Genomic DNA, 20,860 nt, shown 5'->3' with positions numbered 1-20,860 from the left:
GTCTCAGCAGCTGCATTCTTGAAACTACTTTTTTGCACCAATCAGCCCAAAAAAGTGTCGGTGAGCAGAAAGGACTACAAATCTTACTCTAAGCAACAGTGTTAAGAAACACACGTACAAATACATTCAAACTTTTCCATAAGCATTGGTAACAGAAACTTAACGTATTTTTCCACAGGCATGCCAACTGGACTGCAAGGGCAGAGTGTGTCTTCAGGTAGCTCCGAAATCAAATCTGATGATGAGGGAGATGAAAACCTCCAGGACACAAAATCTTCTGAGGACAAGAAACTAGAGGATGACAAGAAGGATATCAAATCAATTACTAGGTCAAGATCTAGGTAACAGTATATAATAGTGTCGCTTCATTTAATTCCTTTACTGGATTTTGATGAAGTGAACAGAACAGGAAGAAACACTGAGGTATTTTTTCCTGACAGGCAAAACCACAGCCTAAGAGTAAATGGAAGGATTACTCTGGTAGTACTAATGGTATCATTTGGATACTTGTACTCCAGGACTTCCCCAAATGTCTTTAAGATCCCAGAACTGGACACCGACGAAATTATCCCCATTATAAATGATTCTTATTATCCATCATCTTACACTGCCTTATTAGCTTAGTAGATGATTATTTAATTATAATCCACCTATAATAATTTGCCTTTGCTTAAAATTGGGGTAAAATATTGCTTTTCAGTTTTTAATATGCATCTAAATCTGATCACATTCACATAGTAATTTGCCCAACATATTGGACCCCTTTCTTTTACCTTTCATCAGACCAGAGCTTCAGTTTATGTAAAACAATATAATTAAATTACCTCATTTCAGAAGAAAGAAGTGTTTTATTAACCTTCTAGTTTTAAAAATATCTTACATAAAGAAATATTTCTCCCCTACATGCATTGATGGCCCTCATATGCATGTTTAAATTGGACTGCTATTGGGGCTAACTATTCTTCATATTCTATAAATAATACTGGAAGGTATAAGTGAAGACATATCCTTGGATTTTATCATCTTGGACTTTGTTTCCTGGCTGAACTTACCTAATGTGTATGGAAGTGCTAAGCATTAGCTATCTAAATGAGGTTTTTCTCTGCAATATTTGCTGGACTGTGGGCTCTGCCTCGAGACCTAGTCTATAGATCAAAGGTTAAATTGTCCCTTCAATATCCTATATCAATTCCGTCTCAAGCTATATAACAAAAAGACCAATAACATTGAAATCCAGGTACACTCCTGGCTTTGTTTTGTTTTTAAAAGATTGAATAAGAGTTTGATGCTGCCTCATATCCTTCAAGGCACTGTTGTCTTGGATTATATATGAAAATGGGAAGGCTGTGAACAAGATCAAATATCAGCCATGTAATAACAAATAGACATGTTGCTTGGGAGAAAGACTTCAAGATTTCAAGAATTCCTCTCCCACAGCCTAATTTTAAAACAAAAAGAATTATTTACAGGCCTGCTATGAGTGGAGAAAAAAGTCTGATGCTTGAGGTTTTATCTCAACAAACAATCTAATTGGGTATATTTAGGTTTTCTCTCAACAAATCTAATTGGGTATATTTGCAAGAGATTTTTTTTTCTCACACGTTTGATATGGTAAAAAAAAGGCCTTTATGTTGATGCAAGTTGATCTTCTCAGTTCTTGTTAATTGAACAGGTAGGCTATCACTTATGCATTTTAATGTGTGCTTTGGAACTTTTGTAGACTAATATTTTTGTTTTTAAGAGCTTTACAACTTTAAAGGTTAGTCTTGATATTTAGTCATGCTTCTGAATTTGTCTTGTCTTAGGATTGTTGAAAACAGATCAGTATATTTGTATACCTAAGTCAATTAATATAATGTATTATCAGCAAGTCACTAGAAAATGTGTTCCAGTTTGTCACTAAATGCAAGATAGAGTCAGGTTTTGCTACAGAACATGATTACAAAATTAAACGTGGGGCTCTATCCAGTCATGAATTATTTCCATGGCTTATTGGCCGATGGAAATTTCATTCCCACTACTCTCCATTGGCTAAATAGTGGCTGATATGCTTCCTAAAGTAGGCTAATGTGACTTTCCAAGTTTCCCTTCAGAGAGGTGGTATCAGATCCTGACAAGCCAAGTACAATGTACTCATATTCATGCCCAGCATCTCAAAAACAGGGCTCTTTCAGCAGGCTAGAATGAAAACTGAAGGAGTCGTAGGGCCCTCCTGACTCAGATGCATTACAGAGACTCCCAAGCCCTATGAGCCCCCATTGTGCCACATGAGATTTAATAGTAGCAAGTAAATAAGCCCCACCGATCAATGAGAGAAGAATAAGGAACCTCTGCCTCTGGTTAGCAGAGAAGCCCATTTATAACAAAAGTGCCAGCTATCCAGACTGGTGACTCCACAGGGTTGTGTAGTAAAAGAGCCAAAATCTATTTCTATGCACTAACCTATTTCGTTTCTACCTTGAAATTTTGTGACAGTTAGCTAGTCATTTTGCATGAGCTTCTCAGTCCTCTAGCATACCTATTCTGTTCATTTCCTTCTTGTCTCATACAGAAGGGCTATCTCTTACCTGCTTTTTCCTAGCCTAAAGGGAAATTCACCTGGATAAAACCCATGGTTCTAATTTCATATTCATTACTCAAGTTTATTGAATATAGAAAAGTGTCTGGGAAGTTTAATTGATTTAATTTAAAACTGATATGTTCCCTGTGGGTTGAAAGTGCAGCCTGGAATTTGAAGCTTGTGTAGTTCAAATATAAAATCCATAGGTTCCCAGGATGTGTCCTGCATGCAATGTCACAATACTGACTGTGGTACTGGTGTGTAAAATACGTTACTGAAAAGTACTGTACTTTCTCTTGTTCTAAATAGCAGAGCTTCCCACTGTCCTGCTTTAGTTAGCTGGCAAATCTTCATTACAGACCAAAGAACTTTAAACAGAGTGATTTTTATGGAGAAATGTTAACGTGATCAGTGACAAAATTGTATATTGTACATAGAGGCCTCTCAGAATGAGAGATGTAAGTTAGAATTAGGCCAAAAATGCTTCCTATAAATTGCATCACTAGCTGAGTTTGAAATCTGTTCAAAATGACTGAATTACATATTTTCCACACTATTAGAAAATCCTGTGTTCCTTTTATCTCTCAGCAATAATGACGACGAGGACCTTACCCCGGAGCAGAAGGCTGAGAGAGAGAAGGAAAGGAGAATGGCCAATAATGCCCGGGAGCGCCTACGCGTGCGTGACATCAATGAGGCTTTCAAGGAGTTGGGCCGGATGGTGCAACTCCATCTGAAGAGTGACAAGCCCCAGACCAAACTCCTGATCCTACACCAGGCTGTGGCTGTCATTCTCAGCTTAGAACAGCAAGTCAGAGGTGAGTTTTTGGCATCTTTTGCTGTGGTGACAAAATATATATCCAAAGTCACCCAACTCTGGGAGTTCTAGGTTAGTTGTAAACTGAGTAGAGTGATGACAGCAGATTTCTGTGCAGTAAAGCACATGTAATAGCCGAAGAAAATAGCTCAGACATGTCATATCTACAGTTCTTAAGAAAATCTTCCTTTTGATTTCCATTTGTTTTAGGACACTTGGTTTGGAAATGCATACCAGGTAAAGCTAGTAACCTGCTTTTCATCCATGTCTATTTTTTGGCAAATCAGTTACAGGGCTGTGTCAGAATAAATGAAAGGAAACAAAAGTAACGTAACCTTTTATCACTAGCCAATCTAAAGCTATTGGCTGCTTACAGATGTGGGAAAAAAACCCAGTGCTTTAAGCTCAGCGTGCCCCTGCACCAATCGTAGCGTGTGCCTAGAAGAGGCATTGTGTTAATTTGACCTGACTTGCTCAACATCTGTATAGACTGTGCACTTCAGCAGGGCTTTTTGATGCTTTTATCTAATAGCTGATTGAATCGACTTTAGATAAAAGTGGCAAAAAGCCCCACTGAAATGCATGACACTGGGGAGCCAGGTCAAACTAACACACTTTCTCTTCCAGTAAAATATGTTTTGTTTAGGTTTTTCATGCCTATCAGCAGCCATTGCGACCAGGTACTCATACATTAACAGCCTGAAAATCTGATTTCCAGAGGCAGAAAGCTAAAGCATTTATGAAGCTACCAACTAATCATACAAAAATATTTTGAAACAAAATGTACAGTGTTAAACTATACCATACTGTGTTGTGTGCAGAGATAGGATTGTAAAATGCTTCCTGATGCCTATAAAAACCAATAGTTATCAATCAGTAAATTGCCATCTGCCCAAAACATTACCAAATCTTGAATTCCTCTGGGGGTTTTTTTGTCATGTAAAACTAAGCCCTTTTCAAGAGTGTAAGTGCTGTTCAATGCACAGTACCAGTCTACAGTGCTCAGTGAGACAGATTTTTCTAATGACACACCTCAGGTCACAGCACTCATCTAGCATCCAATACAGGTTTCATACCTAAATGTTCACTGATTTCATAGATCAAGTTCTCTCTGTTACAGAGATAGTCACTAATTGCATGATTTGGATACAGGTCTGAATCCATATGGGCTTTCAGTCCCACATTGGGCATTCTAGTCTTTGTCATTGTCTGTTTTAAAATGAAGCTACACTGGTGCTCAGTGAAGAAATACCTTGTAGTTTGAGGAAACCAAGATCTAGTTTAGGCTAAATCCATAAAAAAAACCCTCTGAGTATTGTCTTGTTTGCCATCCAATGGAATTTACAGCTATGAATTAAACACTCCTCTCCCTATACAGTACATCTAAGAATGGCATTCGCAGAAGCCAGAAAATTGAGGTCAGAGTCCCCTATGCTAACCAGTCGGAAATATCAAGGAGGAGGGGGCCATCACTGATATCCGCCATATCATATAAACCAGATGGGAAAACTCCACCCCTGAGAGTTCCCAGATTTATACATGACTGAGGGTACTAAAGCGTTTAGCAGCATCAGCACTTTGACAATTTTGCACGTTACTGCGGATGAAAAGTTAAAATTCATCCAGGAGTTTATATACCTAAGACAGGCTAGACAGTAGCTGAGTAGGGCTTTGGAGGAGCTCAGTGGCACTTAAGTGCTGGATTTAAGTGTCTAATACCACGTTAGATGCCTAAATACCTTTGTCAATCTAATCCTTTAATCTTTGATGTAGACCTCTGACATTTCCTAATATTCAAATGTTTGGCTTTTTTGACGAGATCTAAGTTCAATATTAAGCTTGGCTTCATAAGAATATATGTGCCACATTGATGTAGGCCAGTGGTCCATCTAGCCCAGTATCCTGTCTCCGAGAGTGACAGAAGTAGATGCTATACAGAGAGATTACAGGAACCAGATGTCTCCCTATTCAATACCCTCCCTGGCAACCACTATACATTGAGTTAGAGATTCCTAAAGAAACATTTCCAACAATTCTGATCAATGCCCATTAATATATCTATCATTCATGAATATATTGAGTCCATTTTTGAACCTAGCTGTTCTATATCTCCACCACCTCCTATGGAAATTAATTCCACAAGTTTTCTACATGTTGCTTTAAAAAAGTACTTTCTCTAGTTAGTTTTAAACCTGTCACTTACTATTTTCAGTGGGTGCCCCCCAGTTCTAATATTCCAGAACTTGGTAAACGACAGTGCCCTGTTCGCTTGGTCCATGCCCTTCATGATTTTATAGACTTTTGTCCAAAAAATATCCCTGCCTTCTCCTTTCCAAACTCTCAGGTACCACTGAGAGATGCACAAAAATGGAGGTGTTTGCAAAATTTGTGCACTGACTTGTATTGCATTCCATCATTTGAACTGACCATGACCACAAATACAAGCCACTGACATTCCCAAGTCTTGAAAAGAGAATTTCAGAGAAAAAGATCTTTTGGTATTTTATTTAATGAAGTTGTGAAGTCACCTCTAATAAGAAAATGATAAATAAATTTCTTCAGGTGGAGCCACAGTAAGCAGATTAATTTGGGATGTAATAAAAACTTGCGTTCTTGAAATGGCCTTTTGCTTCAATTCAACAGAAAGGAATCTGAACCCTAAAGCAGCATGTCTGAAAAGAAGGGAAGAAGAGAAAGTATCTTCAGACCCTCCTCCACTTTCCTTGGCAGGACCCCATCCTGGGATGGGAGATGCATCCAATCATATGGGACAGATGTAGAAAGGCAAGTTCATTTTCAGCGATGTTCAAAGTCACGCTATACTCTCCCAAGAAGACACCATATAGAGTCCTCCTATAGATTCTGGACTGCAGTGGGGGTGGGGTAGCTCACGTGTAACAAGAAGAATTAGGCTCATCTTTTGCGATGTTCTTATTGAATCAGCTTGCAAGTACATTTAAGATTCAAAAATGATGTGAAAATCATTTTTGTCAAGAAGGTACAGTCATGTGTGTTCAGCTCTCCTTGACTGATTTAATTTCTACTTCTTTCACAGGTCCAAGTTGCCACATTTCTTCATTTAAACAAGAGACCACTTCTTTAACAGCTGTATTATCTTAAACCCACATAAACACTTCTCCTTAACCCCTTTTTTGTAATATAAGACAAGTCTGAGTAGTTAAGAATCACAGACGCAAGAGATTTCAGCATTCCCGATTATTAAAAACAAAAAAACAAACAAAAAGTGCAACTTTTGAGGGATGACTCTCTTTAACATATCATTCAGAATGTTTAAAAGCAGTATGTTATGAGCTGTAAATGCACAGCCTAGAGACTGAATGGCAATCTTCTCCACACTGTGGGACAATGCATTTGTGCCTAAACTTCTTTTGGAAAAAAAATATAATTAATTTGTAAGTCTGAAAAAAATATTTAATTTAAAATTGTAAACTTGCAATAATGAAAAAGTGTACTTCTGAAGAAAAAATGAGCGTTTTTGTTGGTGTGCTAGACAGCTAGTGTTTATACTTACTGGATATTAAAAGGGAAGCTTTGCTGCCCAGATATTTACAAAACCAGCAAACGTCCTAATGAAAACTGAAGTGATGACATTAGCCATTCCTTAGGGTAGGAGGAACAGATGGATCTTATAGACCTATGACAAATATATATATATAAATATATATATAAATATATATTAAAAATTTAGTGAATATGGTAAGCTTTTGTTCATTTGTTTCAGACTTTTTTGCTCCTGTAAAAAAATAGTACTGATTAACTTTTTTAAAAAGAAGATTTTACTGTAAATAAGGGGTTTTTTGTCTTATTTCTGTCCCTCTCCCCTGTTTTTGTTATTGTAACCTGTAGTGCCAACTCTGTCTCTGGAGGGGTGCTGCAGGATGAAATGCTGACCCTGACGTTGCTTCTCATTCATAAATAAGTAGAGTTGTTTCTTCAGTCTTTTGGGAACACAGGACTTTCAAGTCACATCATGTGTAGATAATACAGGCAGCGTTACTGAGACTTGGCAAAACAAATTTGTCTAAATCGTAATGTTGCACTTGTTGACCCTATTCTGGGATTTTCAGAGGTACAAGGTTAGAATGCTACAATGTTACCACTGTGCCTTCCAATGTTTATATCATCAGAAACATAACATAATCAAAGTGGCTGTGATTTAACAAATTGATTAAAGTGTTACCTATGTGTGTAGCCTAAATAGTGTGCAGTGAGGCGTTTCTGAATACATGGTCAGATTTTCGGGGGGGAAAAGCATCAAATGGGAAAATTGCAAGTAGTGTGACAGATTTGATTGACTTTCTTTTTCTTTCTTTTCTTGTTTTTAAGTGGATTACTTAAATGTAGACCACTTGCTGCCTCCTCCTTTATTTGTAAAATGCCAATATTCAGTCATCATGCAGCATTACAACAAGCCTTATGAGTCCTAAAGCATTAAGTTGCACTTTCTTGAGGAGGGGTGGTAGTACAGTATTTCTCTGGCCAGTATGAATGAAGTTTTTACTTAACATATTTAATAGTAACATAGATCAAACTATGGCACAGCAACTCATCAGATAGCTAGCTTTGAAGTCTGGGCACAATTGAACCAACTTCCATAGTGAATCTTTATAATGATTGACTTTGGTGTACAGTACAATTAACAGATAGTGCTCCTAGTTAAGTATTTGTCAGCATCCTTTTGTCTCTAATTCCAGTTTCTATTTTTACAGCCACACAAACCTGGCATGTATTTTAAATAAAATCTCCCTGTTCAAGTAGATTTTCCACCTATCGACACTAAGTAAATGCCATAAATCCATCAAAACGGTCTAAATGTTCCATCTGTTCTCCTGTTTTGCCAGTTATATAGTAATGAAAAATACATTTGTAAATTTTATGCAACAAATGGCAAACGTATCATTATTTTGAAATTGTGTATGTAAAAGTTATATTTTTACATGTAGACTCTTGTTATTATGTGTTTTAATACATTGTATCAGTTTTTTGTTTAAAAAAATCTGTGTGGTTGAAAAAAGTCTCATTTAAATGAAATAGTGAGATACAAGAATCTGAATTTTATGTTTGTTTCTGAAAACGTAACGAACAAATATGATAGTTACCATGTGATCACCTTCTACATACCCATAAACATTTTGATTAGCTGTGTGCGTGTTGAAAACTGTAAATATGTTCAGTAGCAGTAAAACTTAAAATGTTTTGATTTCTTGATAAGTTTCTCAAATGTGGAGGTGGATTAAACCACTAGGAATATACAATAAAATGAAATACACTTAGAGTTAATTCAAAATTACAAATGCATATTATACTAAAAATGCTGGATTTTTAATGGGCCTGGTTTATATGAAAATGGGTGGGACAAAGATTGATCTCACCCAGAGTTAATGATAGCTGATGTCTTTGAGTGCTGGTATCCTCAGCGGAATAAAGGTTTCTCTGTATCAGAACCATATGTATTATTACTGTCTATAGTGTTGAGTAAAACGACAATGAACAAGCCATATTTTGTGCAGGAAAAAGAACCCAGTAGATCATATTCAGTTTATGTTTGTATAGTACATGTTCATTTTAGGGAACCAAAAACAGCCCTTTGGTTAATGCAAAGTTTTAGGAGCTGCACTTCTGATAAATACAATTGTGAATGCACGGTAAGACCAAATTAATGTTATTTTAAAGTATTTGTGAAAAAATAAATAAATTAAAGGTTTTGCTTAGTTATGCTTTTAACAAAAATAGAGCGGTTTTGTATTTTTGTCTTTACATTTTGCTTTCACTCAAATCGAGTAGAAGTTGCAGTTTTTTTCCCATTATTTTTATGTACTTTATCATGCTGTAAAATAGAAAATGTATAGCATGCTTTACTTTTAGGATTAAAATATAATAGATTTGGAAAGTAAAGATTCATCCACATTAATTTTAGCTGTACAGATGCAACAGATCCTGCTCTGTAGTTATCGATTCTTAATAGACCAAGGTGAAAAGCAGGTATTAAATCTTTGATTTTTTAAAATTTATTTATTTCCAAACGCAACTAAGGCATTAGTGTCCTGAGTAGGCTTTGTCACGGGTAATCTAGCTGATGGTACTTAGTTAAAACTATTAGATTTCAGGAGGCTGCATTATGTGGTAATAAACTGGGCCAATAAACTCTTTTTAAGAAGCAAAGACTAAAATATCAGCTTTTTAAATAGGTGATCCACCTCCACATTCAAGTAATTTATGAATATGCTGAATAGGGAATCTGTTCATCTAGAACTTTTTTACCATTTGTCTTCTGTGTAGCTGCAAGGAACACTAATGTTTATACAACTGTCAGTCCTACCAGTGATGCAACTTGTACTGATTCAGTCTTCCGATTTTTTTTTTTTAATTTTGTTTTTAGTTTTGGGGGTGGGTAGGGTGGGAAGGGGAGAGGAAAGCTTCATCTTTTATATCCGTCAGGCAGAATATGATCTGTGTCAAAAAGTGAACAATGTATTGCCAGGAATGAAGAGATTTCAGCGGAAACAAGCACAAAAAAAAGAAAAAGAAAAAAATTAGTCCACTGGTTGACTGGAAAAAAAAAAAACAACTAAAGGTGGAATATGTTGAATTCCAACACAAGGGGCACCAAGGCCTTTTGGGGCCTACCTTTTGTTTTGTTTTTGTTTTGTTCATTTGTTTTTTAAAGACATGTTCTTCTCATGGGACTTGAAGTTGATTCATATTTGTGCAGTGCTGGTTTGACCATACTCATTTCAAGTATTATAGACTTATGTAATGGTGAAAATATATGAACTGTGGCCTTTTTCATTCTTGTTACTTGTGATGCAATTAAGTGAAGATAAGAAAAAAAAAGCAGAGATTTACCATGTATCAGTGCCTGGCTTTTTGTTATAAAGCTTCGTTTGTCTAGTGCTCTTTTTGCTATAAAATAGACTGTAGTACACCCTAGTAGGAAAAAAAAACTAAATTTAAAAATAAAAAATATATTTGGCTTATTTTTCACAGGAGCAATCCTTTTATACCATGAATATTACGGAAAAAAAAATTGTCAGATTCTGAATATTTCTTCTTTGTAGATTTTTGGAATCATTCTGAGTAAAAGTTTGTTACTTTATTTTACTATTTAAAAGATGTTATTTTACCATGTGTTACTGAGATGAAACTGTATGGTAGCTTTTTTTTTTTTTAGTTGTAGGTCGCAACGGGGAAATTTTTGCGACTATACACATAGCTGCAGCAGTAAAAACAAAAAAAAATGGGAAAAAAATGAAAAAAGGAAAAAGATTAAAAAAAAAAAGATAAACAGTTACACCTTGTTTTCAATGTGTGGCTGAGTGCCTCGATTTTTTCATGTTTTTGGTGTATTTCTGATTTGTAGAAGTGTCCAAACAGGTTGTGTGCTGGAGTTCCTTCAAGAAGATTAAAAAAAAAAAACAAACACAGCTTGGTGTAGGCCATTACCTGTTTCTCATCTGTAGTTATTCGATGCCGTCATGTACATGACCGTTCTGTAGCAATAAATGTGCCATTTTTATAAACTGTTTCCGACACTTTTGTTTCATTTCATTTTGCATTGTCCATACCAGTAGGTGTTGCAGGAGGTACTGGTTATGTTCCACTAGGTGCTGCTCTTTCCTCTATGTGGACCAATGATGTTATGGTGCCATTGTGCTGTTGGAGGGGCCATGTTTCAGATGAGATTTAAAACGGTGATCCAGACCACCTGATTACTTAAATGTCTGATGATTTTTTTTTTTGTAAATGGGAAGGGTATTAACTTTCACCCTCGTGTTCTTGCCAAATTCCAACTTGGGTAGTTATACTTTGCCTGCTTAAAGACTTCTTTTATTTTAGTTGCCGATTGTATTTTTACTTCCCTAAACGTTGTGTACTATGCTCTACACCAATACTTTGTTTCAGTGTTTCATCACCAAGGTGGTTGCACTTTAGTGGTGGTATTAAATCTATTGGTAAGATTTGTAAAGCCCTTTCATATCTTCTTAGATGAAAGTGCTAAAAAAATGCAAGCTCATTTTCATTTTCATTCTCATATATATTTTATTCTGTGCTGTAAGTAAAATATCTGTATTTCACTAGAAAACTATTTGAGCCATTGAAAGAATGCAAAGCATTTATTAAACCAAGGAAGAAATGTCATAAAAAAACAATTGTATTGGAATGCATACAAAACAAAAACAAAGCAAACGTGTTGAAGCAGGTACCTGGTGGGGGAGGAGGGCGGGGGGAAGATCTGTAAAATTTGTGGCTATGTTTCTGAAGAAGCATGACTTGCATTCAGGTGTGATGCACTGCAGAATGCCATATTCAGTCAGTTTTCACCGTAACAAATTAATATATCAGCTTTTTGGCAGAACTTTTCTGCTAGATTTTAACGGTTAGCACTGGAGTTAAGGCCTGAGATGAATGATCATTAGATGTTGACTATTGTAAACCACAGTCACTATTTCATTGTACTTACATTTAAAAAAAATCATTTCTGGTTGGCCCTGTTGTATCTATCTTCTCCATCTGGATGTAAACTATGAGACAGTTTTCAAACTTGTACAAACTACTTGCATCACATATTTTAAAAGAAGGACTGTTTTGCAGATTAAATAATTGTTACTTAAAGAATTGTAAGTAAGATTTTTGTGAAAGGGACTTCGATCATGTTTTAGAAGGGCTAGGAGTATAGGTGGTACACAAATACTTGTACGTCAAAGTATTCTTGGAATTCCGTTACAGACCAGCAAACACGAATTACGTATCTTATAAAGCATCTTTGGGATCCTTTCCATTTTTATTCATGTTTATATTATTGCTACATTGGTGTAATGACTACATTATTTTTCACCCAAAAGGAAAATGTTTGAAGGCTGGTTTATTAAAGGCCCTCTAAAAAACATGTGGCGACTTTGATTTGGTCGTTCATAATTAAGATGTCATGAAATGTGCAAGGAATGTAGATAACATACAACTAAAGTTTTATCTTAGTATTGCAAACTGAAATAATAGGCACAACTATTTTAGAATTATATATCATAACCCAAGCAAACAAAATAAGTATTTAAGTATTTAGATATTATATATACTAGACAATTGCCTGTCAAGATTGATGGGGGGGCAGGGGCAAGGACAGAGGCCTGCATCCCTCCCTGCCTGCCTTGGGCTGGGGCTGGGGCCAGAGCCATTCTCCCTCTCCCCCCACCCACCACTTGAGACTGTAAGACCCTCTCCCCTTCTTGCTCCCCTCCCTCCCCTGTTCCCCACTGCCTTCCCTCCCTGCCGGCTGTTGTTGGGGGGAGGGCACCAGCCCCTGGCTCCAAAGAGCAGACCCGGCGGGATGGGGGGCGAGGCTAGCGCTGCTGGCCTCACCCCCCCACACTCTATCACCTCCATTATGGGGGCACTTCAGTCCCTGTCATCCCCCTCTCTTCCAGCCCCTCAGTCCCCACTGCCATGGTGGTGCTCCACTGTCTGTCCCTGTCTGTGACAGCCAATCAGAGTGTGAATAAAGTGTTATGGACAGACAGACAGACAGGCTTAGGGTTTTGTAATATTAGAATAATACCTTGTGAAAGGCTATTGTAATTGCTTGATATGAAATTTAGAGCCCATTTAAATAGAATATTTCAAAAGACAGGGCCTAAATGTTTAGAAGCATCTTCTAGAAGTCAGTCTATACCAGTAGTTCTCAAACTTTTGGACTCAAAACACCCCTCATTGGACTCAAGACAACATTCATTGGACTTGAGGCCCCTCCATAACTTTTGTGAATTGAGGCACTCCTAATTTCAAAAATGAAATGATATACCACTGTCCTTAACTCCTTGCAGAGGGGCCAAGCAGTGGGGTGGGGGATCAGCCAAGGAGGGAAAAACCTAAGCCTGTGCTCACCTGCTCATTTGCTTCACATCTCCCATATTTCATCACATCTCACATCGTCCTTCAAAGAATCCAGTGGCACCCCACGGTACCCCAGCACCCTGGCTGAGAATAATTGGTCTAGACTTTCTGCTCTAGACTTTTTAACTGAAATTGTTCTAGAGAAAGCAAGAGAGAACAGGACCATAAATAATATATATATTCATTTTTGTCTTTTGTCCTTTTCAGGTGAAAAATGCCACAAAAATTAACAAAAGAGAAGTCCTAGCATCATTTCAACAGAGACCTGATAAATGCTTCAAGCTAATGGTAGTTAGCTTGAACATTTGCTAAAATAGATGTGATAATGCCTATGGGTCCTGACTTTGCACCACCCTGTATATACCTTTTGCAAAGATGTTGCCTCATTTTCAAAGAGATATCATCTGCAGTTTGCTATTGACTTTCAGTTAAATCTGTGAGTGCTGAGCACTCTGGAGAGTACAGAGTCTCTCTCCAGTGGTTTTTATAATGTCTCTGTAACAGGCTGGTCTGTACCCATAAGAAGAGGTAGCCTGCCCTGTTAAGAATCTGCAGCTGTGGAGCATTCTGGTAATAAGGGAAGATTATTGTCCCCCTGGGAGCTTAAAACCCAGAAGGGAGGGCAGAAAGGGGTGGTCTGTGAGGGACCCATTTGACGACAAAGAAGCCAGCTGTGAGCAGAACAGATTGCTACAGCAAGGGGCTAGGCTGATGCGCTGAGCGCCAGAGCCATAGAGATTCCCTTCCTAATGTTTGGGGCAGGGCATAGGGATTGGGTTTGGTTTGCTCATTTATGGTTTGTTTGCAACTCAAAACCTGTGTTTTAGCTGGGAGGTGTGGTTGAGATGCTTCTCAGGGAGCAAGCTCTTCTGCAGAAGCCTGCAGGCTAAACAACCCTTAGAGTCACCCATCATTGGTGGGGGGGGCAGTGACAAAGCAGTTAAGGTAACCTGTTATAAGATTATAGGAAAATAGAGTGGGAGGGACCTCATGAGCTCATCTAGTCCTGGATTATCCCTGACTAAACCATCCCAGTCAAGTTGTCGAGCTTGCTCCTAAAATTTTCTAGGGATGGCGATTCCATAACTTCTCTAGGCAGCTTGTTCCAATGCTTGACCATTGACCATCCTCATAGAAAGTTCATCCTGTTTTCCAACATAAATTTCTTCTGCTGCAGCTTGAGGCCATTGCTCCTCCTTCTGTCCCTGACTATGACAGAGAAAAATCCATCTCCAGCCTCTTTATAATCTCCCTTCAGGTATTTGAAGATTCTTCTTAAATCCCTCCCTAATCTTCTGTCTTCCTGACTAAATAATCCTTGTTCTTTCAGCCTTTCTTCATAAGTCATGTTTTCTAGGCCTCTAATCATTTCTGTTGTTCTCCACTGGACTCTTCCCAATCTATTCACATCTTTCTGGGAGAGACTTATGGTTGCAGAGTTCAAACCTTGTTTTGGACTCTCACCAAAGACTGTCCACAGTTGACCTAAGTGTAAATGGGGAGTCAAAGGTCTCCAGAAGCTCTATATCACTTGCTTGTGTACGATTGGCTAAAGAAATTGGCTCACATTAACCACACTAGTACAATGTGTTATCTTGTTTCAGCAGGTATTAGACCTATCCAATCACCTTCAACAACAAATAAGCCCAAATCTGTTCCTTCTAGCCCTATCAACAAAAGCATGCATAAAGTTATTGTTCATATTTTTTCCTACAGTCTGTCTATAAAATGTAAAGACACCACTGTATTTTAGAAAGTGGGAAAGCTAAATCACAGAGATGCCCAGATAGGTTTTCTGAATGTGGAAAAGCAATAGCCATTCTTACTTGATCTAGGGTTTCAGTCTTGGTCAGTCTTCAGTAGATACAAATTCTGTCCTTTGGGTTAATGATGCCTTTTTCCCAATGAAATGGAAGTCCTTATCTCAGAATGGGGCAAGGTTGTCACTCAGGCAAGAAAAGTTAGTGTCACGCACTCCATTCTCTGCACTCTGTTCAGTAAAGAAGAAGCATTTTGAGTAGCAAGTCAAGGTCAGCGTTATCTGTAATCTGTAACCAACCAAACTGTTATATTCTGGACTAGATGCATCTTCCTTAGGGCAGTGGGTTTCACTCCTGGAGTGAAAAAGTGAAGCAAAAAAAGTGAAGAGACGTATCCAAGCTTCCACAGCAAGCTAGTAATAAAATTGCAGATAGAACATAGGCCTTGGATTACCTACCACTCCAGTACTCTCTTCTGAAGGCAACACTGCCTGTCAGTATTACAGTGCTTTGATATAGTTTCAGGCAATTTGGTAGGTACCCGTATGTGGCTATTGCCAGCATTTTCAGGAACTAAATTCATTTATACAACAAAGGCACTCAGCAGTAGAAAGCTTTTACATTAGGTGACATTTTGGGAGATGGGGAAGTGGGGGGTGGAGCTGGATGTAAACCAGAGATTCCAAGTTCCTTTCAACAGAAATGAAAAGTTAAAGAACAGAGGAGTGGTTTTGGCTTCTCAATTCTGCACGTAGGTACAATACAAAATAAAGCTCACTCAACACTCGTTAAGATGACAATTCCGGTGAGATTGGCATGATATAATAAAAATAGTTTGAGGACTCGTTTTGCACAATAATTATATTGTTACACAACAGGTACATCTATTAAATCAATTGTCTTTAGCCCATGCATTTGTAAAGAGAGAATGAGCACTGGAACTGAACTGAAACTAATGCATCTTCCAGGAAAGAAGATAAGGTAACAATGCTACTTGTTTTAGATGAGTGGCTCTTTTATTTTTCCGACTCAAGGCACCCCTCCCTTACTTTTGTGAACTGAATGGCACGCCATATGAAAAACTAGTTTATTTATTAAACGCTCACCTCCTTGCAGAGGGGCTAGGCACTGGGGACAGGGGAACCGCCCTAAAGCCTGAGCCTTCCCTTATCTGCTTATCTCCTCAGCTCTTCTCTCCTCACACCTCCTGCTGCAGCCTTCAAAGGATCTGGCAGCACCTCTGACTGCTACTGCACCTTGGTTGAGAGTCATTGCATGAGATGTACACACACGAGACCTACAGTTGAGTAGAGCATTAGGGGGTGCAAAAAACTCAATCCAGTTCATCTGGGAGCAAGAGAAGACGACATGGTCTCTCTCCTCAGCTGAGCTTTTTTCTGTGAACTTCATTCAATGATCTTTCCAAAAATAAGTGCAATTAACTGTAAGAAGTACAATAAACATCACAAAGGATTTAAGGTGCTTTGCAATTATTTTTTTTATTGAAACATTCGGAGCCTGTGACTTTTTTTTTCTTTCTTGACAGAGAATCACAGTACTGAGTGACTAATAACTTGTTTCTCTGTTCCCTGGCCCTAGTATAGCTATTTATATCAGAGTACAGTAGATATAAAAAGGAAGCTTGATGACCTGGTAGCATTTTATACTCATTTTGCATTGGTGACAGTAACTGTGCAAGGTCAAGGGAACAGACAATTGCAGTATTCTGCTACTGCTTAGATGTTCTGCTACTGCAATTGGAAAGCCTCTTTGTGTAGGTCAGAAAAACTGTACACTTGGACACTAGGTTCTTCACAAAAAAGGCCTTCATTTAATAATCTCATTTCATATTGAACAAAAGTATAAAACTCCCACATACAAGGATAGAACCTCTCACGCAGGGATTTGCTTGTGTTCAAGACTCACTTCTTCCATATATTTTCAAATAAAATTGGTCAACTTGGAGTATACATTTCCAAGAAACTAGGGTCCTAATTACCCATTGCTTTCCACCATGTGCATTTACCATATTTACTTAAATCCAAGACAAGGTTTTTTCCACAAACAACTTGGGGGAAAACCTTGTCTTATATTTCACTACTGGCCTGGGGCAGATGGCTGCTCAGCTCCAGGTTTGGCCCAAGGCTCAGAGCTAAAACTAGAGCTGAGCCACTGTCTGTTCTTGGCCAGAGTGGCTCATGCAATCAGGGAAGTGGCTTATGGTGGGAGGAGCATATGAGAGACATGTGGTGGGGATGAAAGATATTGGAGGGAGACCCATGGTGGGGGCAGTGGGTACTCAGAGGAGATCCTGCAGCCTACCTTTACTCAGCTTACCTCGAGCTCTGGCCCTAGCTGGGTCCAGAGCTTTCACCACTGTTTTTGGCTGGGCTGGGTCTGGCTTCAGGACTACCATTGCTTTGTGCCCCAAGCTGGAGTCAGAGCTGCCCAAAGGTAAGCAGCAAGGGAGTCAAGCACGGCAATGGGGGGAAAGGGTGGGGATAGGCAGCAGAGGGACAGGTACCAGGGAGAGAAAGGAAGGGGGAAGGCACAGGCATGGAGAACAAGAGGTGAGGGGGACAGGTGCTGGGAGGACAGGCAGCAGGATGACAAGTGCAGAGATAAAGGGGCAGGAGCCTTGCCCTTCACCTGCTGCCATTCATTGTTTTCCCTGCCCCAGCTATGGAGAGGATGCATTTGAGATAACCTTCCAATAATTTGATTCTATATTTCAATAATTAGAACAAATTTATGATTTTCCATGTATAGAATCTAATTATTGGGGTCTTGAATTTTAAGTTGTCTTGGATTTGTGTAAATACGGTACTTACATCTGTAAAAATAGAGTGTAAAACCCTGTTGCTCTGCTGTGGAAGTATTTTACACCCACTGGACACGTCTACATGAGACGCTATGTCAACGTTGTATCAGCAGTCACAAACCAGGATGCAAAAGCTACTGTGCAGTAGCAAGGAGCTACATCACCATAGCTCACTGCTACAGCAATGTGGCATCGAAAAATAATGGGTAGTGCGCAGTCAGGGGCATGTGTAGACGTACCCACTATGTACTCACTGCACATGGCACAGGGCAGGAGAGAACAAGAGGTGTCTTAGAGATACCGGTCCTGGCACAGAGAAAGGAAGGCTTCTCTTTTCTTAATTCCACACTCTTAAGACATGATATATTTCAGAACTGAGCACAGTTCTACAGTATTTCATTCTAGTAAAGTGAGAGCAAGAGAAAGAAGAGAAACTATAGAGATACTACAACTTTTGTATATTTTTTATTCAGGTATTTCAACTATACTAATTCACAGAGTTGTAGATTCATAGATGTTAGGGGCTGGAAGGGACCTCACGAAATCATTGGGTCCAGCCCACCTGTACTTGGGTAGGAAAGACTGCTGGGGTCAGATGACCCCAGTCAGGTGCACGTCAAGTCGTTTTTTAAAGATCTCCAGGGTCAATGATCGTACCACCTCTGGGGGGGAGTGTGTTCCAGACCTCAGGCACTCAAATCATGAAGAAGTTTCTCCTTATGTTCAATCTGAAGTGATCTTCAAGCAGTTTGTGTCATTAAAACAGATTTTTACTATTTCTCCCTCCAGCCTGAGAGGGCTGTGTTTCAGACACTCAAGTCTGCAATAAGTCACTGTAGTGACCGTAGCTGCCTTGAGGTGAAGATAATGCCCATCTACACAGCCAATCCCTCCAGTGACAACTTCCAATACAGACATTTATTTGGCTGTTGTGAATTTCTAGACCTGTAATAGCACAATGAAGGTGAGGTCAGACATTGGCTAAGTAAGGAGAGGATCCAGCCTATAAGGGAAGACCAAGAAGGAGCCTCTACATTATTGAGCTACCACTCTGCTGAAAACTAGTTAACAGGTTTAAGCATAATTACCGCAGCCTCAGGACTCTCCAGATCATGCCAGTAACATATACTGGGAGAACTTCCTTTTCAGGGTAGGCATTACATTTAGGCAAAATAGAGATAGTACAAACTGTGCCTCCTAATCCAGATATCTCTGTCCCAGTCTGCAGAAGCTAAGCAACATTCAGAGACTTCCTGAATTGCCGCTATGTTCCTGAAGCTCAGTGATGGATGGCGATCGTATGGAAATTTTGTTAGCGGAGTATATTTTTCACAAAAAAGAATGTATTGAAGGTTTTGACTGCCTCTGCCAAGAAGTCTAAGAGATACGATCATTTTATGTTTTTTAGTATAATATGGACCTAACTATATTGCCAGTTTTCAAAGTGATCAATATTACTACTCTCTTCAGTAGCTAAACAGGATGGCAAGGTAATGGAAGAGCCCATAGCTGAATGAGAAGCCCAGGAACAAGGGTAAGAAATTCTGTACATCAATTTTTTTACCTTTACCTTGACCATAAAATTCATTAGATTCCGGCAGCGTAGTTTACATTAAATTAAGGGGGTAAAGGAAGAGAGCAATAAAGTGCCTGGCTCCATCACATTTACCTCTTGAGGCTTCACATCTGGCCTCCCTCCATCTTATGCTCTGAGTCTGCTGCCTACAGAAAACTTAATTACATGCCAAACCATACAAAAGTGCTGACTTGCTGGAACCTCTGAAGTCAATGGTGAAGAGGGCACTGGGCACCTAGCATGAAGCCTAATGTTTCATGCCTATAAAGCTGTTTTACCATAGATCATTTATAAATGGTATATTTATGACACTTACACTTATTCTTGCGTAAGCATTTCTATTATAGGGATTACTTTCTGTTGATTATTCTTTTCTCAGTGTTTTCCCTTTTCAGCTGTAGCTTTTCAGCTAGATTTTTTTTCTTGGAAAGTTTCATCAGAAAGCAACTGAGCCATTTATAGCCATGGAAAGAGTAGGGAACAATGCAGCATTTCTGCTGAGAGAATAAATAGTAACTTCAAATAAGAAAAGCCGTAGCACCTTGTGGGAAACTTTCAAAACTTGAAATTTGGCAGAGCCATAGGCCCAGCAAACACAAACTTGCGTTGATTGTTTCATAATGTTTTTATAATTCACTCCACACAAATTCACTGAAATGTGCTAGCTGAAAAAATATGAAATTTCCAATGTTCTGTCCGCTATAGCCAAATTAGATGATTTGACAGGTTCTGAATGAAAGGAAGTAGAGCTCTCAATGACTTAGTCCATTTTCCACATGACTAATGAGTTATGTATAACAAGGAAGGGAACACTGTATTTGGTCCTATAACCTGCAAGAGTGAGACAAGTGTCTACATCTTTTTCATTGGACTTATTGTATACTTCAGAGGTATGCCACTGTCTGGATCGTTTCTGAACAGGATGAAAATTCTATATTTCTCTTAGGTTGTTTGTCCTTTTTAATTAGAAAATTTTGTACCAAAAAACCCCTCACATTTAACAGAATGGTAAGGTTGCAACCCTGAAGTACTCAAATATCTGGGACTAACAAAAATCAAAGTTGAATACCTCTACTCTAGAGAAATAAACATGGAATCAGAAGCCAGGAAATCCTGAATTGCCTCTCTGCTTCTGCATCTCACTTGTGGTTTGAATGAGGGCAGCTAACTTAACCTTTCTGTTGGTCCATTTCCCTTTCCAAAAGCTAATAATTACTCCATAGGGATGTAGTAAGAATTCATTAGTTAAAAGTTCTAGTGAAAGTTACCTGATGAAGGTATGTTGCAGGGGTAAGGCACTATAAATTTACTTAATGTTACCTTATTTATTTATTTGATTGGCTAAGCACCAAGATGGTTAACACTTATGGTATATGCTCAAATGGTTTTTCCAGTCCTGTTCCATGAGTCAAGGAAT

At 38.6% G+C, this 20,860-nt stretch overlaps 1 protein-coding gene across 17 annotated transcripts in view; it reads left to right on the top strand.

Moving 5' to 3' along the window:
* TCF4 (transcription factor 4) overlaps positions 1 to 10,918 on the top strand; it is a 360,805-nt gene extending 349,887 nt beyond the window's left edge. For 15 of the 17 annotated variants that reach the window (XM_014517565.2, XM_025198159.1, XM_014517561.2 and 12 more), the window contains 4 exons: positions 179 to 341; positions 3,149 to 3,378; positions 6,021 to 6,161; positions 6,433 to 10,918. In XM_014517565.2, coding sequence (XP_014373051.1) covers positions 179 to 341; positions 3,149 to 3,378; positions 6,021 to 6,157 — 530 coding nt within the window. In that variant the 3' untranslated portion in view covers positions 6,158 to 6,161; positions 6,433 to 10,918. The remainder of the gene's footprint in view (positions 1 to 178; positions 342 to 3,148; positions 3,379 to 6,020; positions 6,162 to 6,432) is intronic. The other 2 variants (XM_014517563.2, XM_006018866.3) reach the window with 1 other exon arrangement.
* The last annotated feature ends 9,942 nt before the right edge of the window (positions 10,919 to 20,860 follow it).

Source organism: Alligator sinensis, unplaced genomic scaffold (assembly GCF_000455745.1).
Source record: "Alligator sinensis unplaced genomic scaffold, ASM45574v1 scaffold701_1, whole genome shotgun sequence".
Classification (NCBI taxonomy): Eukaryota; Metazoa; Chordata; order Crocodylia; family Alligatoridae; genus Alligator; species Alligator sinensis.
The sequence above is the reverse complement of the archived record's forward strand: the minus strand, read 5'-3'. Positions and strand labels throughout refer to the sequence as shown.